Source organism: Peromyscus eremicus, chromosome 19 (assembly GCF_949786415.1).
Source record: "Peromyscus eremicus chromosome 19, PerEre_H2_v1, whole genome shotgun sequence".
NCBI classification, from domain to species: Eukaryota; Metazoa; Chordata; class Mammalia; order Rodentia; family Cricetidae; genus Peromyscus; species Peromyscus eremicus.
This window is the reverse complement of record NC_081435.1, coordinates 13,635,400-13,654,877: the sequence shown is the minus strand read 5'-3', so window position 1 is coordinate 13,654,877 and position 19,478 is coordinate 13,635,400. Positions and strand designations below refer to the sequence as shown.

At 42.7% G+C, this 19,478-nt stretch overlaps 1 protein-coding gene across 1 annotated transcript; it reads left to right on the top strand.

Moving 5' to 3' along the window:
- The first annotated feature begins 7,870 nt into the window (after positions 1-7,870).
- On the top strand, positions 7,871-18,626 carry Zscan30 (zinc finger and SCAN domain containing 30). Its single transcript, XM_059246537.1, has 3 exons — positions 7,871-9,396; positions 9,664-9,838; positions 14,411-18,626. The coding sequence occupies exons 1-3, from the start codon at positions 8,992-8,994 to the stop codon at positions 15,352-15,354; spliced, it is 1,524 nt and encodes a 507-aa protein (XP_059102520.1). The 5' UTR covers positions 7,871-8,991; the 3' UTR covers positions 15,355-18,626.
- The last annotated feature ends 852 nt before the right edge of the window (positions 18,627-19,478 follow it).

The following is a 19,478-nucleotide window of genomic DNA, read 5'->3' as shown; positions in this document are numbered from 1 at the left end:
GCGAGAATCAGGAGCTCGGGCTGTTCCCGAAAGCGGCTCCTCCCAGCTTTCGCCAAAGACACTCGCTTGGCCCAAAGCTCATCCTTTGCTGCGCTTTACTGGTTCTTGAGGTGAATGTCAAAATCCATTATCTTTCGGAAAAACTCTCAAGGCTGGGTATTTTCCTGACCAGATTAACTCCCGTGACCCGTTTCTCTGCTGCATCTGCCTCTGTCCACCCCCTCCCCTCACTTAATCACTTTCCTAAGTGAACTTCCTAAGTTAATTCCTCTTTTTTCCTCCCTCCCTCCTCCCTGCCATCCATCCATCCAGGCACATGAATATGCTAGTTAAACATTCTACTACTGAACTATATCTCCCGCTGACTTTTACATACCCCCCCCCCCCATCCCACCCCACTTGTTTTAGTTAGGGTTTCTATTGCTGCGATGAAACACCATGACCAAAAAGGAAGTTGAGGAGGAAAGGGTTTATTTGGTTTACTCTTCCATATCGCTTTTCATCATCAGTGGAAGTCAGGACAAGAACTCAAACTCAGCAGGATCCTGGAGGCAGGAGCTGATGCAGAAACCATAGAGGGGTGCTGCTTACTGGCTTGCTTCTCAGGGCTTGTTCAGTCTGCTTTCTTACAGAACACAGGACACCACCAGTCCAGGCATGGCACCACCCACCATGGTCTGGGTGCTCCCCTCTCAATCACTAATTAGAAAATGCCCTACAGTTGGATCTTACGGAGGCATTTCCTCAGTTAAGGTTCCGTCCTTTCAGATAACTAGTTTGTGTGTCAAGTTGCCATAAGCCTAGCCACTTACTCCCTCCCCCACTTACTAAGCCAAAGCCCAGGCCTTGGATTTTCAGTGCTTCTGTCTGAGCCTAGTGTTGCTGGGATTACAGATGTCTCACTAGACCTGACTCATTGCGTACTCTCTCTCACTTAAAAATGACATTATTTATTTAGTGCATATGTGTCTTTGCACATGCTATAACATAGCATGAAGGTCAGAGGAAAAATTGTATTAATTGGCTGTCTCCTTCCATTTTGTTGAGTCCCAGGAATCGAATTTAGGTCATGAGCTGTGGCAGCAAGTACCTTTATCCACTAAGCCAACTGGCAGTCCTCTTGTGTGGCGGTGCTTTTTGTTTTGGTTTTTTTTGTTTTTGTTTTGTGAGATAGGGTCTAGCTGTATAGCTCTGGCTGACCTGGAACTCACTATGCAACCCAGGTTGTCCTTGAACTCTTGCCTTAGGTTCCTGAGTGATGAGATTTTAGGTGTGCATTACTACACCCCCCCTTTTGTCATCATGAAATGACTTTCCTTATTGATACAGCAGCAATGTTCAACCATAGAAGCAACAACAGTAGTAGCATGTATTTGTTGCATGTATATACTTAGGGAAATTGACTTATACAAATACAGGAACTGGTCAGGTCATCCTGTAATGCTCATGTGTCTATGAGTCTAATGCTGGAACCTGATATGGACCAGGCAGAAAGGAACATAGGAGCAAAGTGGAAGAAAGCATTGTCAAGCTAGGAGCCACAGTGTAAGTTGAAATTCACAATCATGAAATGAAAACCTGGGTTAACATTATTATTGTTGGGTTTTATTTTTTTGAGAAAGGGTCTATATTGTGTAGCTCTGACTGTTCTGGAACACATTATATAGACCAGAACTCACAGAGATCCGCCTGCCTCTGCCTCCTAAATGCTGAGACTAAAGGTGTGTACCACCATGCCTCCCTAACTGGAATTTTCTTAGGACTATGTGAATTTATTTATTCAATAAGTATTTCTATATTAGATACTGTGCTATAACACACACACACACACACACACACACACACACACACACACACACACGCACACACACAGCATTTAGAATGGCCTTCGAAAACCTGAGCCCTCTCAGCTTGGAGATTCATGGAGAAGTGAGGAGATGCATGCAGAATCATGTGTCATGACTGCAAGATTACACCCTGTACAAAGCTCAGTGTATAACAGAACTGGGGCCAGAGAAAACAGCAAGAACATTGTTCTTTTTGTTGTTTGTAATCATGTTTTGTTTTTTCTTTTCTTCTTTTTTAGTTTTTGGGAGACATGGTTTCTCTGTGTAACAGTCCTGGCTGTCCCAGAACTCACTTTGTAGACCAGGCTGGCTCAATCTCACAGAGATCCACCTGCTTCTGCCTCCCAAGTGCTGGGTTTAAGGGTGTTGTGCCTCCATGGCGGGCTGTAATCTTGTTTTTAAGCAAACATAAGTGATGCATATAAATGACTAGCTTTGTTGGAAGGCCTGTATGTAGTTCACTATCTGAGTCCTGAAAGAACATTCTGAAAGGTATTTCAGAACCTGTTTAACTTAAGTATTGTATCAGGCTCAACACTTGTATTTTGATTGAATCCTTTTTTGGCATTCAGGAAAGCTGTATGCCTCAAAACAATGATCTTAATAAAGGTGAGAAAGAAACATTATCAACGGGGGTCCTTTGCGGCCAGATCAATTTGAGGGAAAAGTACACAGTATTTTAATTATCAATAGCTTCATGTGGCCAACAGTGTCCATATTGGATAGCACGGATACTGAACACACCTTGAAAACCTAATAGTCTCTTCCACGCACTGACTTGATTCAACTCTCAAGATCTGGTTCACCGTAATCTTTGACTGCAATTTTAATCATCTATCCAGTCACTCCCTTTTCCCAGCACACCCCTCCCTCTCCAGCAGACTCCCCAAAGAGCGCAGCAGCCACAGAATAGTAGTCCTCCGGGGTTCCTAGAGGGGCATGCTCATCCCCACTTCCGGGGGGCGTGCTTCTAGTGGCTTCCCCGCTTTCCCAGGGCGGTCCGGGCAACCTTCGGAGCGAGGTGAGTGCCAGCGTGCAGCCAGTCGGCTTCGATGCCTTCCAGACCCACTGGTCCGGCGGCGAGCCTCCCATATACCCTCTCCCCTACCCGTCGCCCCGCGTCCGTCTCGGGGAGAGCCTGGAACTGTGCCGGGGCCTCTTGGTAGGTCAGCGGGTCGTCTGTCTCTTAGCTGGTGCCTCGGCTTGCCGCGCCCTTCCAGCTGCGGCTTGCACTGATTGCCCTTCCACTGGCGGGCGCCTCCTGTGTGTCGGTGCTGGCAGGCTCTTTCCTGTGAACAAAGCTCGTTCCAGGGCCAGATCTCAGTCATGGTCTTGGCTTACCTTTTTTTTAAAACACTCTCAGAGCACCAACCTCTCCGTAGGTTATCATTTTAAAATCTGACACAGGATCTCACAAGTTGCCCAGGATGGTCCCGAACTCACTCTAGCCCAGGCTGACCTTGAGTTTGAACTCCTGCCTCAGCCTCCCAAGTAGCTGAGCTCGCAGCCCTGCCTGTGCTACCAGGTCTGGCTCTCTGTAATTTGTATCCACTCTTAGACACATATATGTGTGCTTCTGTTTAATACACGCCCCTCCCTGCGGTTAAATTCTGCAATGGCAGGGGCGATGTCCTGATAACTGCCTAGCTCCTGATATAATGTCTGTACACAATAAATAGTAACACATCTGTGAAAAACAGACCCTCTTCTGATGAGCACTTTGACTCTGTTAGTAATGGAGGTATTTCAGCAGAGGAGTCTTCCAAGAGTGTGGACCCTGGAGGCAGACCTATAATCCCAGCACGCAGGTGGTGGAGGCAGGAGGATCAGATTGTTAAAGGCCAGCTCAAAGTATGAGACCCTGGTTCAAATAATGAAACAAAACCAAAAATCAACAGTGGCCGTCTGTATTACCTCCCAAGTCACACAAGGTGGGACAACTTGCATATACTGTTTCTCTTCATATGTGAACTTACACTGTAGCATGCTGTGAAAACAAAGTGAATTGGGGCATTAAAATGGATTGACAATGCAGGGATCTACTGCAAAGGCTCAGTGTATTGTTAATTATTAAATGATCAGCAGTAACATTCTGACACATAATAACATTTCAGGGCAGATGCATTAATAGTAACAGCCTGCCTCCGCCAGTGGAGGATTGCCCAGACATGTCCTGGGGGTTTCCTCTTGGTTAGAATGATGGCTGGTTAACAGAGGGGGGCTTGCACCCCAGTTCAGTGCCTCCCACCTCTCCATTGCCCTTCACCATTTGCTGGGTGACACCTAAGCCCAGGTTTTCTGATCAGAGCAGTTACTGTCTATCCTCAGGGACAACTTGCTTCTTCAGATTTGTGTCCTAAGGCCTGGGAGTGGGGCCCTGAAACCCTGGAATGCCTCTCTCTAGACTTGCCTTCTGTGAGAGGATGGGAAGGAGAGTCAAGGCCCTGGGTTTACTTATTGAATGTCCTTGTGGTAAATTCCCACAGTGAAGCCTATTCCGTAACCCATTCCTTGTGAAATGGGACTTGCCTCTTGCCTTGACTGTCTTCCTGGGACGGTTTTGAAATGTGGGTTTGTTATTATTCAGGTGTGGTTAGGACAACAGAACAGGAGATATTTGGGTTGGAAAGGTAGTTTGTTCCTACAGTTCTCCAGGGGTGAGGCGTGCCTTGCTGTGAAAGCCCGAGTCAGGAGGCAGAAAAAGCAAGGGGGAACGGTAAGATCCTTGCCTCACCACGGCTGTGGCTGCTGGAAGAGGGGACAGGGGAAGCCACAGAAGCACATTGCGTGTTTGCTTGTTTGTGTTACTTTGGCGCACTCTGGGAGACGGGATTTCCCTGCTTGTTTGGTGCTGACCTCGAAGGGGTCAGAATTGGAAAGTGATGGTCTGGAGGGTCAGAGCCTGACTGAGAACTTGGGCTGAGGGGATTCTGGGTCTGTTGGTTTCCAATGAAAGGGACGCTCACACTGAGTTGCTTACTGCTGTGGGACTATTCGTGTGAAAACATCGGAATAAAAAGATGCGTTTAACACACCAAGCAGAACTAGCTCCTCTAGCACCTCCATGTTACTTTATTGGCTCTTCCCAGGAGAGGAAATGGGACGGCAGGAAAGTTCAGCTGCTGAGTAAAATCTCACCGTGATGGACCTGACAGGTTATGATTGTCTGACTCCAACACTGGCACTTTTTGTGAGCTACATCACTTACCCGAGGTCTGCTAAATGCTGTGGAAATGTTTTTCAGTTTGTATCAGGTACCCGACAGTGTTGACCATTGCTTCTTTGAAATGCTTGTTGTGTAGTCATGGACAAGACCAGTAGTTCCATTAAGGTGTGTGTATTAATTTATGTACTTATTTTATTTATGTGTGTCTGTGTGCGTTTATGTGCATTCTAGTCCCTGCAACTGGAGTTAACAGGTGGTTGTGAGCCACTATATGGGTGCTGGGAACTGAACCTGGGTTCTCTGTAAGAGCAGTAAGTGTGCTTAACCACTGAACCATCTCCAGCTAACCCTCCCCACCCAGGAAAGTGTTTTTTTGTTTTGTTTGTTTGTTTGTTTGTTTTTTGACAAAAAGTGAAGAGCTTTGAGGGAAATGCAGTTCCCTTTAACCTCATCTCTTACAACTCCTTGACTGAGAGTTCTCAACACTGACACATCTCAGGATCCTTTGTGGACTGTGTCACAGATGGAGTTATTGGGATCTGATTTAGGTGCATCTGACTAAGCTAGAAGTCATCCCATTTGCATACCGAGTGAGTGGGATGAGTACATTAAAAGAGGGCTTCCTGAGAGGTTTTTGTTTTAAAAAACCGAGCCAGAGGCACATGGAGGGAACATATGTAGCATTCTTACTAATTGTAGATCCAGCTGACAGCCAGAATCGATTGCTAACTAGTGGGTGATGCATTGTGGAAACCCAGTCTGGCCCATAACATTTTTTTTTTAAGATTCATTTATTTTTCATTCATGTACATCTTCTGTGTACTAAGTGTCTGCAGAGCCCTTGGAAGCCAAAAGTGGGCATTGGATCTTCTGGAACTGAAGTTACAGACTGCTGTCAGCTGGATCTACTATTAGGTACTGGACTTGATTCCAGATCCTTTGGAGGAGCAGCCAGTGCTCTTAACCCCAAAGCCGTCCCTCCTGTCTCCCAAGAACAGTCTTGATAGCACATTACAATCACATTAGGTATCAAAAGTCAAAAACAATAGCTGACCCTAAACACCGCTGTGAGCACAAGTTGGTCAGAGGAATATAATCATCTTTTCGATTTGCGAAGACCTCAATGTGGATAACAAACTGGTGGGGACTGAGGGAGTTTGGGCAAACCAGGTGGTAAGGTGTGTGGTTTGACACAGAATAGTCAAATAGGGTGATGGCTAGATTTGGAAGGGCAGACTCTAGAGGGAGGAAATAAGCCAGTAGGGCTTAGAGAGGACTGTTAGAGATGTGTTGGTTACTGACCACACAGCCAGATGGATATTCCTGTCAACTGAAGACAGCCCCCGTTCACTCCCTAAAAGACACAGTTTTTCTGCATAGCCCTGGCTGTCCTGGAACTCCTTCTGTAGACCAGGCTGGCCTTGAACTCACAGAGATCTGCCTGCCTCTGCCTCCTGCGCTGGGATTAAAGGCTTGCACCACCACCTCCCAGCCTGAATATAGGTTTAAGCTGGCAAGAATCATGAATTGGTTACCTCATGATCTTATATTTTATGAGGTATAATATGATTTATGCTGCATCTAAAGTCCTTTTGAGAGTTTCAAGAGAATTCATGATGAGAATGAGCAACTGTAGGCACCTAGATCTAGAGATCAGGATGGATGTTAGCAGAAAGTGAGGGTATGGAAGTCTTGAGGGATGTGGAGAGGGCCAGTAAAAGGAAATGCTAGGACTGATTTTATGGGAGGCACTGGAAAGGAACTGGAGGAGCAGAAACAATTCTTTATGATTATGAATAAATTCCCCTCAGCCACACAAGCCTGAAAGACAAGTTGTTCGGGCACAGTATTTATAATAAAATTGAGTGAGGGCTGATGAGGTGGCTCAGGGCTTATATTGCTCTTGCAGAGGACCTGAGTTCAGTTTCTAGCATTTATGTTGGCTGGCTCACAACTGCCTGTAATTCCAGCTCCAGGGAGTCAAGTATCCGTCTCTAGCCACTGTGGGCACTGCGTGCATGAGTGCAAACCCATACGTAGATGCACATCCATATATATAATTAAAAATAGATCGTACATAGACACACACACATACACACACACATATATATATAAAATTAAAAATAGATCATGAAAAAGAAATTTTAAAAATTGAGTAATATCATGACACTGGAATTGAAAAGCTAGAGATGTAACAGACCCATGATCACTAAGTGAAGAACACACATCAGTGTACAGCCCTGGCACATGCTGTGATGCGCCATAAATGGATGTGATGGCATGGCACATATCATTTGTTTCCCTCTTTGTTTATATTTTAGTTTATTTGAGGTGTGTGTGTATAGATGAGAGGAAAACATCCAAGGATTCTCCTTTACTCTTTGTGTTCCAGGTCATCTGGCTTGGTGGCAAGTGTCTACTGTGCCATCTTGTCCTTCCATTCCGTCCCGTCCCCCCCCCCCCCGCCCCCCAGACAAGGTATCACTATGTAGCCCTGAAACTTCTTAAATCCTGACTGATTTAGTAAGAACAAAAGTAATTATTTAGTATTTCTCTCGTACTAAAATTGAAGAGTCTGGGAGGTGTTTAAGAGGCATGGATGGCTGTTCAGTTCTGTTCTGTTTTCTCTTACTGTCATCCATTAGTGTGCCAGGGTCTGGCATAGACTCTTAAACCTGGGTGCATAGAAATACCTGGGGCATTTACTAAAGCCATATTCCCAGAGATTCTGACTGAATCTGTCATAGGGTCCATCCTCCATGGCTAACTGAGCTCTAACTGGAGGTGACAGCCATTAGTCTGTTGTCCCTAAACCACCGTCGACTTCTTCAGTGGGCCATGTCCTCTCACAGCCATGTGTCACTCAGACCAGGTTCCTGAGATTTCTCCTACAGGCAGCTCTCCCTGCCTCTTCTGGTCCCTCTCTCTCTGGTCAGTCAGTGGTCTTTTTCTTGTGTTTACCTTCTTTTGATTTATCATGCTTTTTACCTGTTTTTTTTCCCCCACATTGAACTAAGAGACCCTGGGAAGACAACTTTTAATGTGAGACTTCTGCTTGGCAGTCTGTATAGCACGCATTAAATTTTTTAAATATTTGTGAAATAATGAAAGAAGGGAAGCCATGACTTTTTTATGTTGTGACTTACAGTCAGGAATAATCTCTCCTTCTTTGTGCATTCATGGACATTTCCTGTGGCCCTCTCATCCAAACATTTTGCCATCACTAATTTGCAAGAACAACCAAGACTGGTCTGGGCAGTCAATTCTGGAATAAAAACAGCCAGTGACTGAGCATCAGGCAATCCTAGGTCCTGACCAGTTTGGAGACTTGGGCAAATTCAAGATGACTGACTTCTTCATCTGTAAAACATGGGGATGACATTTACTGCACAGTGGTATCACTGAGACTCAATAAAATAGCTCTTGTAAGCTGGCTAGCCCATAGCAAGTGTTACATTTTGAGTTCCCGTCTTTGGGAGACTCCATGGCAGGACAGAGCTAAATACTTGCAGAGTCCAGCTCTGCTGTTTATTAGCTGTGTTATCTTATGATGCTCAGAAGCCTCATTTGGAGCATGGACAAAAACACAATTGTCCTTATGGGGCACTATTTTATCATCCCTAATGCTATCCCTAATGTTATTACTAAAGGTCGCATGATTTTAGCTATACTAAAATTTTGTCGCATGTTCTGAAAACAGTCTTGAATTATCTATAGATTATCATTTGTATGGAAGTTCCCTTTTAGTCCGTTTTCTACACAGTCACTGTAACCAGTGAGCTGAGTTCCTTAGTTCTGCAGGTCAGTCCCCCAACCCCCAGTGGTATATACCCAGGTGGCTATCCTTCATTAACATGTATATACATTCTGAGCACATGCTTTCCCTGTGTAACCTGAGCACTGTCCACCTCAGGGGCTCTTTGGATCCACCTCCTCTCTGCCTCAGCTAGGTAGTCTTTTCAGATTGTCTTGCCCAGGATGTTCAGAGAGGCCACAGCCTTGGCCTGTCATGCTGCAAAAGGACAAAATGGACTCAGCGTTGTGAAAGTTGAAGAAGAAAATGTTTGGAGGCAGGACTTCAGTCTTCAGGGAAACCTCCAGAGCCAGGAGGTTTTCCGCCAGCAGTTCAGACAGTTTGGCTACTCTGACTTCACTGGGCCCCGGGAGGCTCTGAACCAACTGCAGAAGCTCTGCCAGCAGTGGCTGAGGCCAGAGGAGCATTCCAAGGAGCAGATCGTGGAGCTGCTGGTGCTGGAGCAGTTTGTGGCCATCCTGCCTGTGGAGCTGCAGGCCTGGGTGCAAGAGCACAGACCTGGAAACGGAGAGGAGGCTGTTACTCTGCTGGAGGAGCTGGAGAGAGAATTTGATGAACCTAAACAACAGGTAAGATGTAAGGTTTTTTGTTGGTTTTGATCTGTTGTGGCTAATAGAGAAGCCATTATGAGTGGCATTGCCTCAGTGCTCAGGGAACTTAACCAGTTTCCTGTCTCTTGGTAAATGAATTATTCACTCATTAATTCAAGTCAGGGGGTCTGTAGTGCTTTTCTTTTTTCTCTAGTCATCCGAAGAGTTTTCTGGTTCTTTTGTCCATTGCTGTAGGGTGTTTCTCCTGTATATCCTCAGTCACAGTACTGGTACTTGTTACTCTAGGACACAGCTCATGGCCATGAAGTGATCTGCAAAGAAATGACACTCATGGGAACACAGAAGTCTCCAAGTAGCCCACTGCAGTCCCTGGAGAACCATTGCAGGAGTGAACCCCAGGAGCCCCGGGTTTTCCAGGAGCGAGATGAGGCAACCCTACCATTTAGGGTTGAGGAAGGAGGTAAGGACTATCAAATGTGCCAAGACCTTCTTAATGACTGTCACCTGTACTGTCACTAAGCAGTGTGGGAAATCCTACTGACTTGGGCTCAGCCTACAACCTGAAATTTCAATATGATTTTTTAAACTTGGATTAAGAATGAAAGTCTTTCATAAGATTTTCTAATGTGCCAGGCGGTGGTGGTGCAAGCTGGGTGGTGGGGCACACACCTTTAATCCTAGCACATGGAAGGTAGAAGCAGGCTGATCTCTGTGAGCTCATGGCCAGTCTGGTCTACAAAGTGAGTTCCAGGACAGCTAGGGCAGTTACACAGAGAAACCCTGTCTCGAAAAAAAACCAAAAAGAAAGAAAGAAAAGATCTTTCTAGTACCATATTCCAAGACTGATACTGTTTTTTAAAAGTATTTATGTCATTCTAACAAGGCAGTTTCTAAGAGGGACAAGAATATTGTATCAGTAACTAAAGTCTCATAATAACTTGGAAAAGGGAAAACTTAATATTCAAAATTGTCAGCTGCAAGCTAGATGTTGTGGCATACACCTATAACACCAGTACTGACTTGAAAGGCTGAGAGGTAGGAGGCTGCATGTTCCAGGCCAGCCTGGACAGCATAACATGATGGTCTCAAGAAGAAAAGTAGCAAGGCATTGACCACTATAGTATCACTAAAAGTCAAACTCTAGAACGTACAGAGCTAAGGTGGAAAGTCCTCAGAACAACACATATGCAAGAGGTGCCATGTTTCATCTGCTCCTGCTAGGGCTGAGATCATGATATTGTTAGAGACAATATTGTCACAGATGGAGGTGGAGATGTGCTTTGAAATGCTCAGTAGGCTAGATTCAGTAGAAGCCACCTTAGAGTACTAAAAGCCTGCCAGAAAATTTAACTTAGCATAAAATTTACTGGGAAGCTGCCAAGGTGGACAATTTCTTTGAAATTTATTGGGTCATGTGTTGTTGGGTGTCCTGCATGCTGTAGGAATGAACACAAAGGTCTTCTTCTCCACTGTTCTTCCAACTCTCTCAACTGATAAAATGTATGTGCTAGCATAATGCAAGTATTATAGATAGGACAGTGGTAAATTTGAAATAAGGAGGCAATAAGTTGAAAGTATCACAGGTGCCAAGGGTTAGAGCCAAGAGGACTTTAAGTTATTGACAACATCTCTATGGACAGCAGCCACATCAGGTTTATTAACCTGTTGTTACATCTAACTGCTTCTGACTTCATTTTCACCACGCAATCTTGTTACAGTCCCGGGAAGCTTAACTATATTAAGTCAAGTCTATGTAATATACATTATTATTAAAGTTATACTGTATAGTTACAAGTGTTTGGCTAGTATGAGTCCACCTTAAGAGGTAAATCTGTTCATTGTATGTTGATATAATTAGGTTTAAGGGTACAGAAGCCTGAAGGCCTAACCTTGGCAGTTCACCAAAGGAATCATATCAGTTATCTACTGAGGTTTCTTTAGAAACACCCACTGAACCTTTCTCTACTTCCCTACTCTGATACTGCCCTCTTAAATACCCTGTGTATTAAGCAGTAAGCATATTAAAATACATTTAAAAAATGATCTTATCATATTGCCTTACAGGGAACTATCTATTAATAGATAATAATAGCTAAATGTCTGTATTAGAGGTGTTTTTCTTTTGCTTTTTTGTTTTGTTTTGCTGAGGATTTTCTTTTATTTTTTCGAAACAGGGTTTCTCTGTGTAGCCTTGGCTGTTCTGGAACTCACTCTGTAGCCCAGGCTGGCCTTGAACTCAGATCCACCTGCCTCTGCCTCCCAAGTGCTGGGATTAAAGGCGTGTGCCACCACGGCACGGCATCTGTATTAGTCTGTAATCAGTATAATGAACACTATAAAGAAAAAAGTGGTTTATTAGCTCATGCATTTATAAGTTTAAAGCTGTGTTACTTTCATTGGCTCGTTTCTGGTGAGGGCCCTTTCTGTAACATCTTACCATAATGTTGGTCATGAGAGTACAGATGTGATCACATAAAAGCAGGAAGCAGAGATAGGCTTTTAGAACAATCCTTGCAAGAACTAACGAGTTTCATGAGAAACATCCCAATCCTTTTTGAGGGTGTTGCAGCTGATTGGGATCTCCTACTAGGCCTGCCCTCTTAAAGGCTCCATCAGTTGCTACATGATTGTACTGGGGACCAAGCGCCCAAAAGATAAGCCTTAGAGAACAAACAGTATGAAAACCATAACAATGTCTAAATCTTTTATAGATATATCTACTCCTCCCCCCCCACACCTACCTTTCTGTCTCTATTACTGTTTTTTTCAGACAGCCTTGCTACATAGCCTTGACTGTCCCAAACCTGATACTCAATATGTAGACAAGGCCTGTGTCTCTGCCTCCTGAGTGTATTGGGATTAAAAGGTGCATGCCACACCTGGCCCTCTGCTTAGTTTTATTAAGGTCCTGACAGATTCTAACTACCTTTATAGGTTGAAGCTCTAGCTCTTATCTTAAGTACCTTAGGATGTGACTGTACTTTTTGGACATGACGCTACTGTGTTCCTTATCCGTTCATTATGCCTGCTGTCTTTTTGGGAACAGGAAAAAAAAAATCTTGTTTTTCTGACTTATGCATCTAAGGTCAAACTTTCTCTGGTTACACCATTTCACTTCATGTAGTACTTATTTATTTTTTTTGTTGTTTTGTTTTCAAGACAGGGTCTCACTATGTTGTTCTGGCTGTCTTGGAACTCACTGCGTAGACCAGACTGACCTGGAACTCACAGAAATCCACCTGTCTCTGCTTCCTGAATACTGGGATTAAAGTGTACACCACTATGCCCAACAAGTGCACTATTTTTATGCCTTTATTATATACTAGTGCTTTGTTGGGCGTTTTATTTATATATATTTTTTGAGACAGGGTTTCAGTATGTAACCCTGGCTGGCTTGGAACTCAGTATGTAGACGAGACTGGCCTCAAACTCAAAGATCTATCTACTTGTCTTTGTCTCCTGAGTGCTGGGATTTAAGATGTGTGCCACCACCTAGCCATTTTCCATAACTTTTAAAGATAAACACAACCTTGAATAAGTTGTCACTATAACTAATGATTTAACTTTCTGAAATCCAAGAACAGTACAAATTTCATTGTTCAGGTCTTATCTTTGCTGTCTCTAATTTCTCATAAGAAATGGTAGAACAGGAAGCCAGCTTGCTCTCAGCTTTTGTTAGACATTCAGTATAATGCTGTATTGTTTTCAAGGTGTTGTAAAACTTGCATATTAGAAATACTTATTTTTATGTAAGAGCATTGCTTTTCCAAAGATGAATTAAATGAGTTTTAAATTATTTTTTGTCTCAGTGCAACTACAGCTCTGATTCCAAAAAGACATGCAGGTAACTTGGGGAAAGACCTTAAAATGTGAAGTTAGCCATCATCTTTAATCTTGACCACCAAGTAGTAATCCTGTAGTTTCCCACAGCTCTTGAAAGCTTCTCTTTCCTGATTAGTAAAATGCAGTTTTAGAGAATTTTTGAAGAAATAAAAATAATTTAACAGTTCAGACTTTACCCTTAAAATAATTCAATGTATATTAACTGTCTCTAATAGTTCCTGCTTAGAGATACTAGAAATTTAGAAATAAAAGGGCATGCTGCAGGATGGCTGGATCTGCCTTTAGGCAGTTGTATCCATTTTGAGCATTTATACTTGTGCAGTGAATTACTAATACTCCCACCTGACCCAGAATGAGTAAGGAACCCAGAGGATTTCTTTCTAAATGCTTTGTGTCTTTCTCTACTGCTTATATTTGCCCTATTTGGAACCTGCCAGAATTTGCAAATGCTATCTTGCTCTTTCCTGCCCACCTCCCTGTGTCTAATACTTATCCCCCAAACACTGTATGGTATCATGTACTCTTCTACTTTGTTAGATGTAATGCTGATCTACAACTCTTAAGACATCTTATTCCTGGTTCTGTATCACCTCTTCTCCTTTCTCATATTATCTAATCTAGAACCATCTCTTTCCTTTCTGGTTTATGATTAGTAATACTGTTTGTCACTTCTGAGTATTGTTTTCTTGGTCATTACTCAGTGTCTCCAATACTTACATTCTTTGTCCATTTACTCTCCAATGGTGTCCATTTACTCTTCCTATACTCTTCTATATTGGGAAGCTAGTTGTCATTTCCCCACCCATATCCCTTTCCCAGTCCTGGAGATCAAAGCCAGGGCTTTGTGTTTGCAAGCACTCTGTCACTGGGCTGTATCTACCCCCTCCCCCTTTTTAAATGTGTATGAGTGTTTGCCTGCATGTATCCATATGCACTACCTGCATGCCTGGTCCCCACAGAGACCAGAAGAGGGTGTTGGATCTCCTGGAACTGGAGTTAGAGATGGTTATGAGCAACCAGGTGGGTACTGGGTACTGAACCAGGGTCCTCTGCAAGAAGAGAATGCTCTCTTAAATCACCAGGCCATCTCTCGAGAACCAGCATTCCCCATTTCCTTTGGTTTATTTGTTGTTCCTCCTGTAACTTTTTTAACATGAGAAAAAATGACACAGCCTGTTCACATTTTTAGATAGCAAGATGGTGGCTGACAAAGTATTGACAGCAAAGCAAGAAATTGTTGAATGTGTTCCAGCAGTGGCCATGGCATCTCCAGGAAGACTTCCTAGGGCAGCTTCTCCAGTACAGACAGCTGAAGAAACTCTGCGCTGTCTGGACATCAATGAGAAGCAAAGAGGAAGTGATACAAGCAACGAAACGAGTCCACTTTCCTCCCAGGAAAGCTATCTCAGTCTGGCAGCCTTTACCAAGAAACCCTCCACAGAACAGAACACCTTGGAGTGTAATGAAGGGGAAGGACTTCTCAGTCTAAACTTACATGGTACTACACAGCCCAGAACTCCCACAGGGAAACTGCTCTATGAATGCTTGGATTGTGGGAAAGCTTTCTGCCATAGGTCAAAGCTGATTAGACATCAAAGAAGTCACACTGGAGAGAGACCTTACGCATGTAAAGAATGTGGAAAAGCCTTTGGTTTCAGAACAGATCTTGTTAGACATCAGAGAATTCACAGTGGTGAAAAACCCTACAAATGTTCTGACTGTGGAAAAGCTTTCAGGGGCAGCTCAGGGCTTATTAGGCATAGGAGAATTCATACTGGAGAGAAACCTTATGGTTGTGATGAATGTGGGAAAGCCTTCAGCCAGAGCTCTACTCTTATTCAGCATAAGAAGATTCACAGTGGAGACAAAGGCTATGAATGTACTGAATGTGGTAAGGCTTTTAGAAGAAGTTCTGTTCTTATGGAACATCAAAGAATCCATACTGGCGAGAAACCTTATGAATGTAATGAATGTGAAAAATCCTTTAATCAAAGCTCAGCACTCACCCAGCACCAGAGAACCCACTCTGGGGAAAAACCTTATGGATGTTATGAATGTAGGAAAATATTTAGGCACAGGTCAGGCCTTATGCAGCATCAGAGAACACACACCAGAGTTCAACTCTGTGGGTAAGAGTTGTGTTATTGTGAAATGCAGGGAATTCACTTTGAAGGTTAGACTCCACAAAAAAATAGAAGTTTCCTGACTGCAGGACTTTTGTCTTTCTAGCCCAGTTCAGTTCTGTAAAGAAATTCACACAAAAATGCTTCTATATTTAGATCTTGTCTATGAAGAATGGTAAAAAGACTGACCCATTTCTGAATGAGGACTCACACCAATCTGCTCTTCATCCCATTCCTCACTACAGATGAACTGTCTTTGAGCACCTTCATGTAAGTCCATGACTGAGACACAGATCCTGCAAGATCTCCTTGTAAGGTGGCAAAGATCACTGTTCAGCAAAGTGTTTGTGTCTGACGGGAGTAGGCATGTTTTAAGAGTTACTGAACTCTGAAATGTTGAATTGAGGCTATGAAATGTCATGTCCTGAATCAGTTTAATATCTGAGGGATGGAAGCTCATTCTGCCCCCTTGCCAGTTCTTTCCACCCTGAGTTTCCTGTTGCAGTGTGCACCCTTATTTGGTACCCCCTGGGCTTAGCTACTGGAAGAACAGACTTGCTCACTGCACTCTCAAAATAAAGGGCTAATGGAATATACAGATTTATTAGACAAGTTATTATGGTAAGAGTGTGCCAATAATTGCCAGATAAATTCAGTGTTCTGTTGGAAGACATTTCAGAGATGCTTTACCTGATCTACGAGGTAACTAAAGATTTCCTGGGTGTGATATCTCATTTGAGACCTAAGATACAGAAATTGCCTGGCTATTGGCAGAACAGAAGCAGAGTTTTTCATACATACATGGCATGATGAGAAGAGAGGGTCTGGAGACATTCCTGTTTCTTGACTTCAATTCCTGCTGAAGTTTTCTTTGACCCCAGTTCAGAAGCCAGGTGGGTTTCTTTTCCTGTTTGTAATAGCCTGAGTTGGACACCTTGTTTTAGGTCACAAGACCTGTATGATCTAGATGTATTCAGAATTAGCATGGTAATAGAAAACCCTGGTGTTTGGAAAGTCATACATGTACACCAAGGAAACAGCATAAATTGGAAGCTGAAGGACACTGAGGTCTGGAGTCTCCCTCAGCATTGGGTTTGCAGATGATAAGCCACTTGAGGGAAGTACATATGAATCAATCTTTCAGACTCTACAAAAACTTCCTTGATTTTAATGTGGCAGTTTTAGTTAACCCACAATTGCTGAAGGTAATTTTTACTTAGGAAAATGCAGAATTGGCGATAGCTATTGTGAATAGGGGAGGTAGGACTGGATGTGGTTTTCGCTTCCAAAGGTTGTACAATTATCATTTAAGCTCTAATTTAAAGGGATAATTCAAATGGACAGTGAATTGCCTTTTCTTATAGATGACAAGTGAATGAATCAATGTTTTAAATATCATTTAACCCTTCTTCTAATTGTGAGTATTGAGAGGTATAAATCAATAGTCCTATTACCCATAGCAAAACTAACTTCTGAACTACTTCCTATTAGTGTTTTTCTGTAATCCTAATATTTTTGGTAAAAATCTTTTTGCTAATTTTAATATTTATATCTTCAATATGCACTCCAGTTGCTTAGTATCAGTATGTAATGGAATGTATTGTAATAAAACTGAAATTTTAAAGTTTTGCTTTTAAATCATTCAGGTAAAGGAATACAACATGAGTGGAGTTGGGCTGGAGGGTGGGAAGAGTGTGGAAAAAAGGTAGGTAGCACACTTCGTTTCTAGTTCCTGGGTTAAATGAACAGCACCAGGAAGCTATGACAGCCAGACTTTTAAGGCTGAGTTGCTGGAGCATTGGAATGAAAGTAAGAACCTTTTAAATTCCTACATATACTAAATCCACCAAGATATCCTCCCTCCTCAATCCTAAGTGCTGAGAAAGACCTTGGGAATGACTACTTTTAAATTATGTGCATGTGAATGCAAATACCTAGAGGCCAGAAGAGGGCACTGGGTCCCCCTGAAGTGGAGCTACAGGGAGTAAATCACTCAATGTGGTTGCTGGGAATGGAACTCTGGTCCCATACAAAAGCAGTATCTGCTCTGAGCCATCTCTCTAGTCCCATGTTTTGAGTAATTTTGAGACAGGGTTTCATATAAAGCCTAGGCTGGCCCAAGAGATGGGACTTTCCTCTTCAGTTGTTCACAAACAGAAGTAGGTTATTGGGTCACTGTCAAATGACTGAAAGACTCAGTCCTCTCTCAGTGTTAGTTGCAGGCTGTGGAAATGAGGGAGAAAGAAAGGTATGAAGCTGATTTAAGACCCATGCGAGGCAAGCACTGCTTCAGACTGCCACTGGAGCAAGAGGAAGAAAAGCACAGAGCAGAGAAGGACATTAGTTATTCCTCTCCGAAAAGGCTGTTGAAACTGACCATAAGATCATCTTCAGCTCCTTTAACGTGAGCCGATAGCTGTGAGCTAACAACTTGTTTACACCTGCTGAATTCATGGAAAAGCACTCATGACAGAAGTTCTCAGCCACAAATCTTCATGCAGTTCACTTGCACAGGAATTTAGAATTTGAAGGGGATTCTTCTAAAACTATAAAGTAGGTATGTCTGCATTGATTTCATCAACAATGAAAGACTAGAGTTAAGTTAGTTAAGACTTGAGACAGGGATGTCCTAGAAGGCAAGGGCTTATTTCCACACCTATTTTGGGCCTTTGTTCACTACCTGCTCTGTCTAGGGCTGGGGAACCTAGGGATTAAGCTTGAGCCTTAAACATGGTAAACTTATGCTTTACAACTGAACTATATTCTCCTGCCCCTTCCTCTACAAACAGTATTAGATTTTGCAGTAAAACTTGAAATACAAAAACAGCACACTACCTGTAACTTCATCACCCAGGAGTAACCAGTATAACATCTTGACATTGTGTATTTCCATTATTTTTAATGCATAATGTTTTACACAGGATCATGTTGTATATATTGTATATTTAATATATCATGAATGTTTAACATGTTTTAACAGCTTGTAAGGATGCATATTCATGGTTTCTTACGTGTATTTCTGGGTAGAATGTCAAAGTCCAAGGCAGTGCTTAAGGCTTCTGGCCAGAGATATGTATTCACAGACCGTTAGCAGCAAGAGAGTCCTAATTTGCTCGAATCCTTGTTAATTTTATATGGAAAACAAATACCACCTTCCCTCCTATTCCAGTATGACTATAACTTGTAAGACTGGACATATATGTATTGTTCACTGACACATCTGTGATTTAAATGGTAATGGAACTTTTTCATGAATAGTAGTAAAGTGCTTCCAGAATAGAATTCTGAGTGAAAATTCTGACCTTTTAGCTATGATAGCCTCCATTTCCTATGTGTAAAATATGATTTGTACTAAGTGACTAACACATACATAAAGCCCTTGGCAAACAACCATTACATTTCCTTCTGATCTATGTAAGAGCTCTATGGTATTTCTCCCTTTTCTGACATCTACTTAACGTCTACATTAGACATTTAGTTTATTATTTTTATTAGTTAGTACATACTCACCTATAAATGTCCAAGACAGCATTTTTTGTATCCTTATAAGAATTATTTTTCTATGCTTTTACATAGATTTGATTTTGGTAAGGTATGTTATTTCTCCAAACCATTAGGTCTTTGAATTGACTTTTTCTCCACAGTATTTTTGAGATGGGGTCCCATCATGAAGCTCAAACTGACCAGGAATGCCTCATCCTTTTGTCTCACTGTTCAGAGTGCAGAGATAACAGGCTTCTTGAGTTGATCAGCTTTCCATCTTGCACTGCACCAGCCTTACGATACTCTTCCTGATGGGTTTTTCAGAAGAGGGAAAGACTTGACAAAATTACCCCTTTCTGTTGTTACTTCTCTAGCATCGTCCTTAAAATTTTCAAGATACTGATACATATTGCTGACATAAGACAAAGTATGTGCAAGGCATTTGGGAAAAAGCCAAAGACCTGAAACTGACAATGTTTTGAGCACCTGAGCAAGGGTTGTGCTCAGGTAGAGAAATCCTAATGGAGCAGCCGTAGGAAGAGTTGCTATGGCGTCTTCTAACATAGCAACTCCAATACTGTCTAAAGAACCCAGAGCCTGCATCTAGGCTGTCTTACATACTGCACTCCTACCACTCTCCTGTAGACGTTT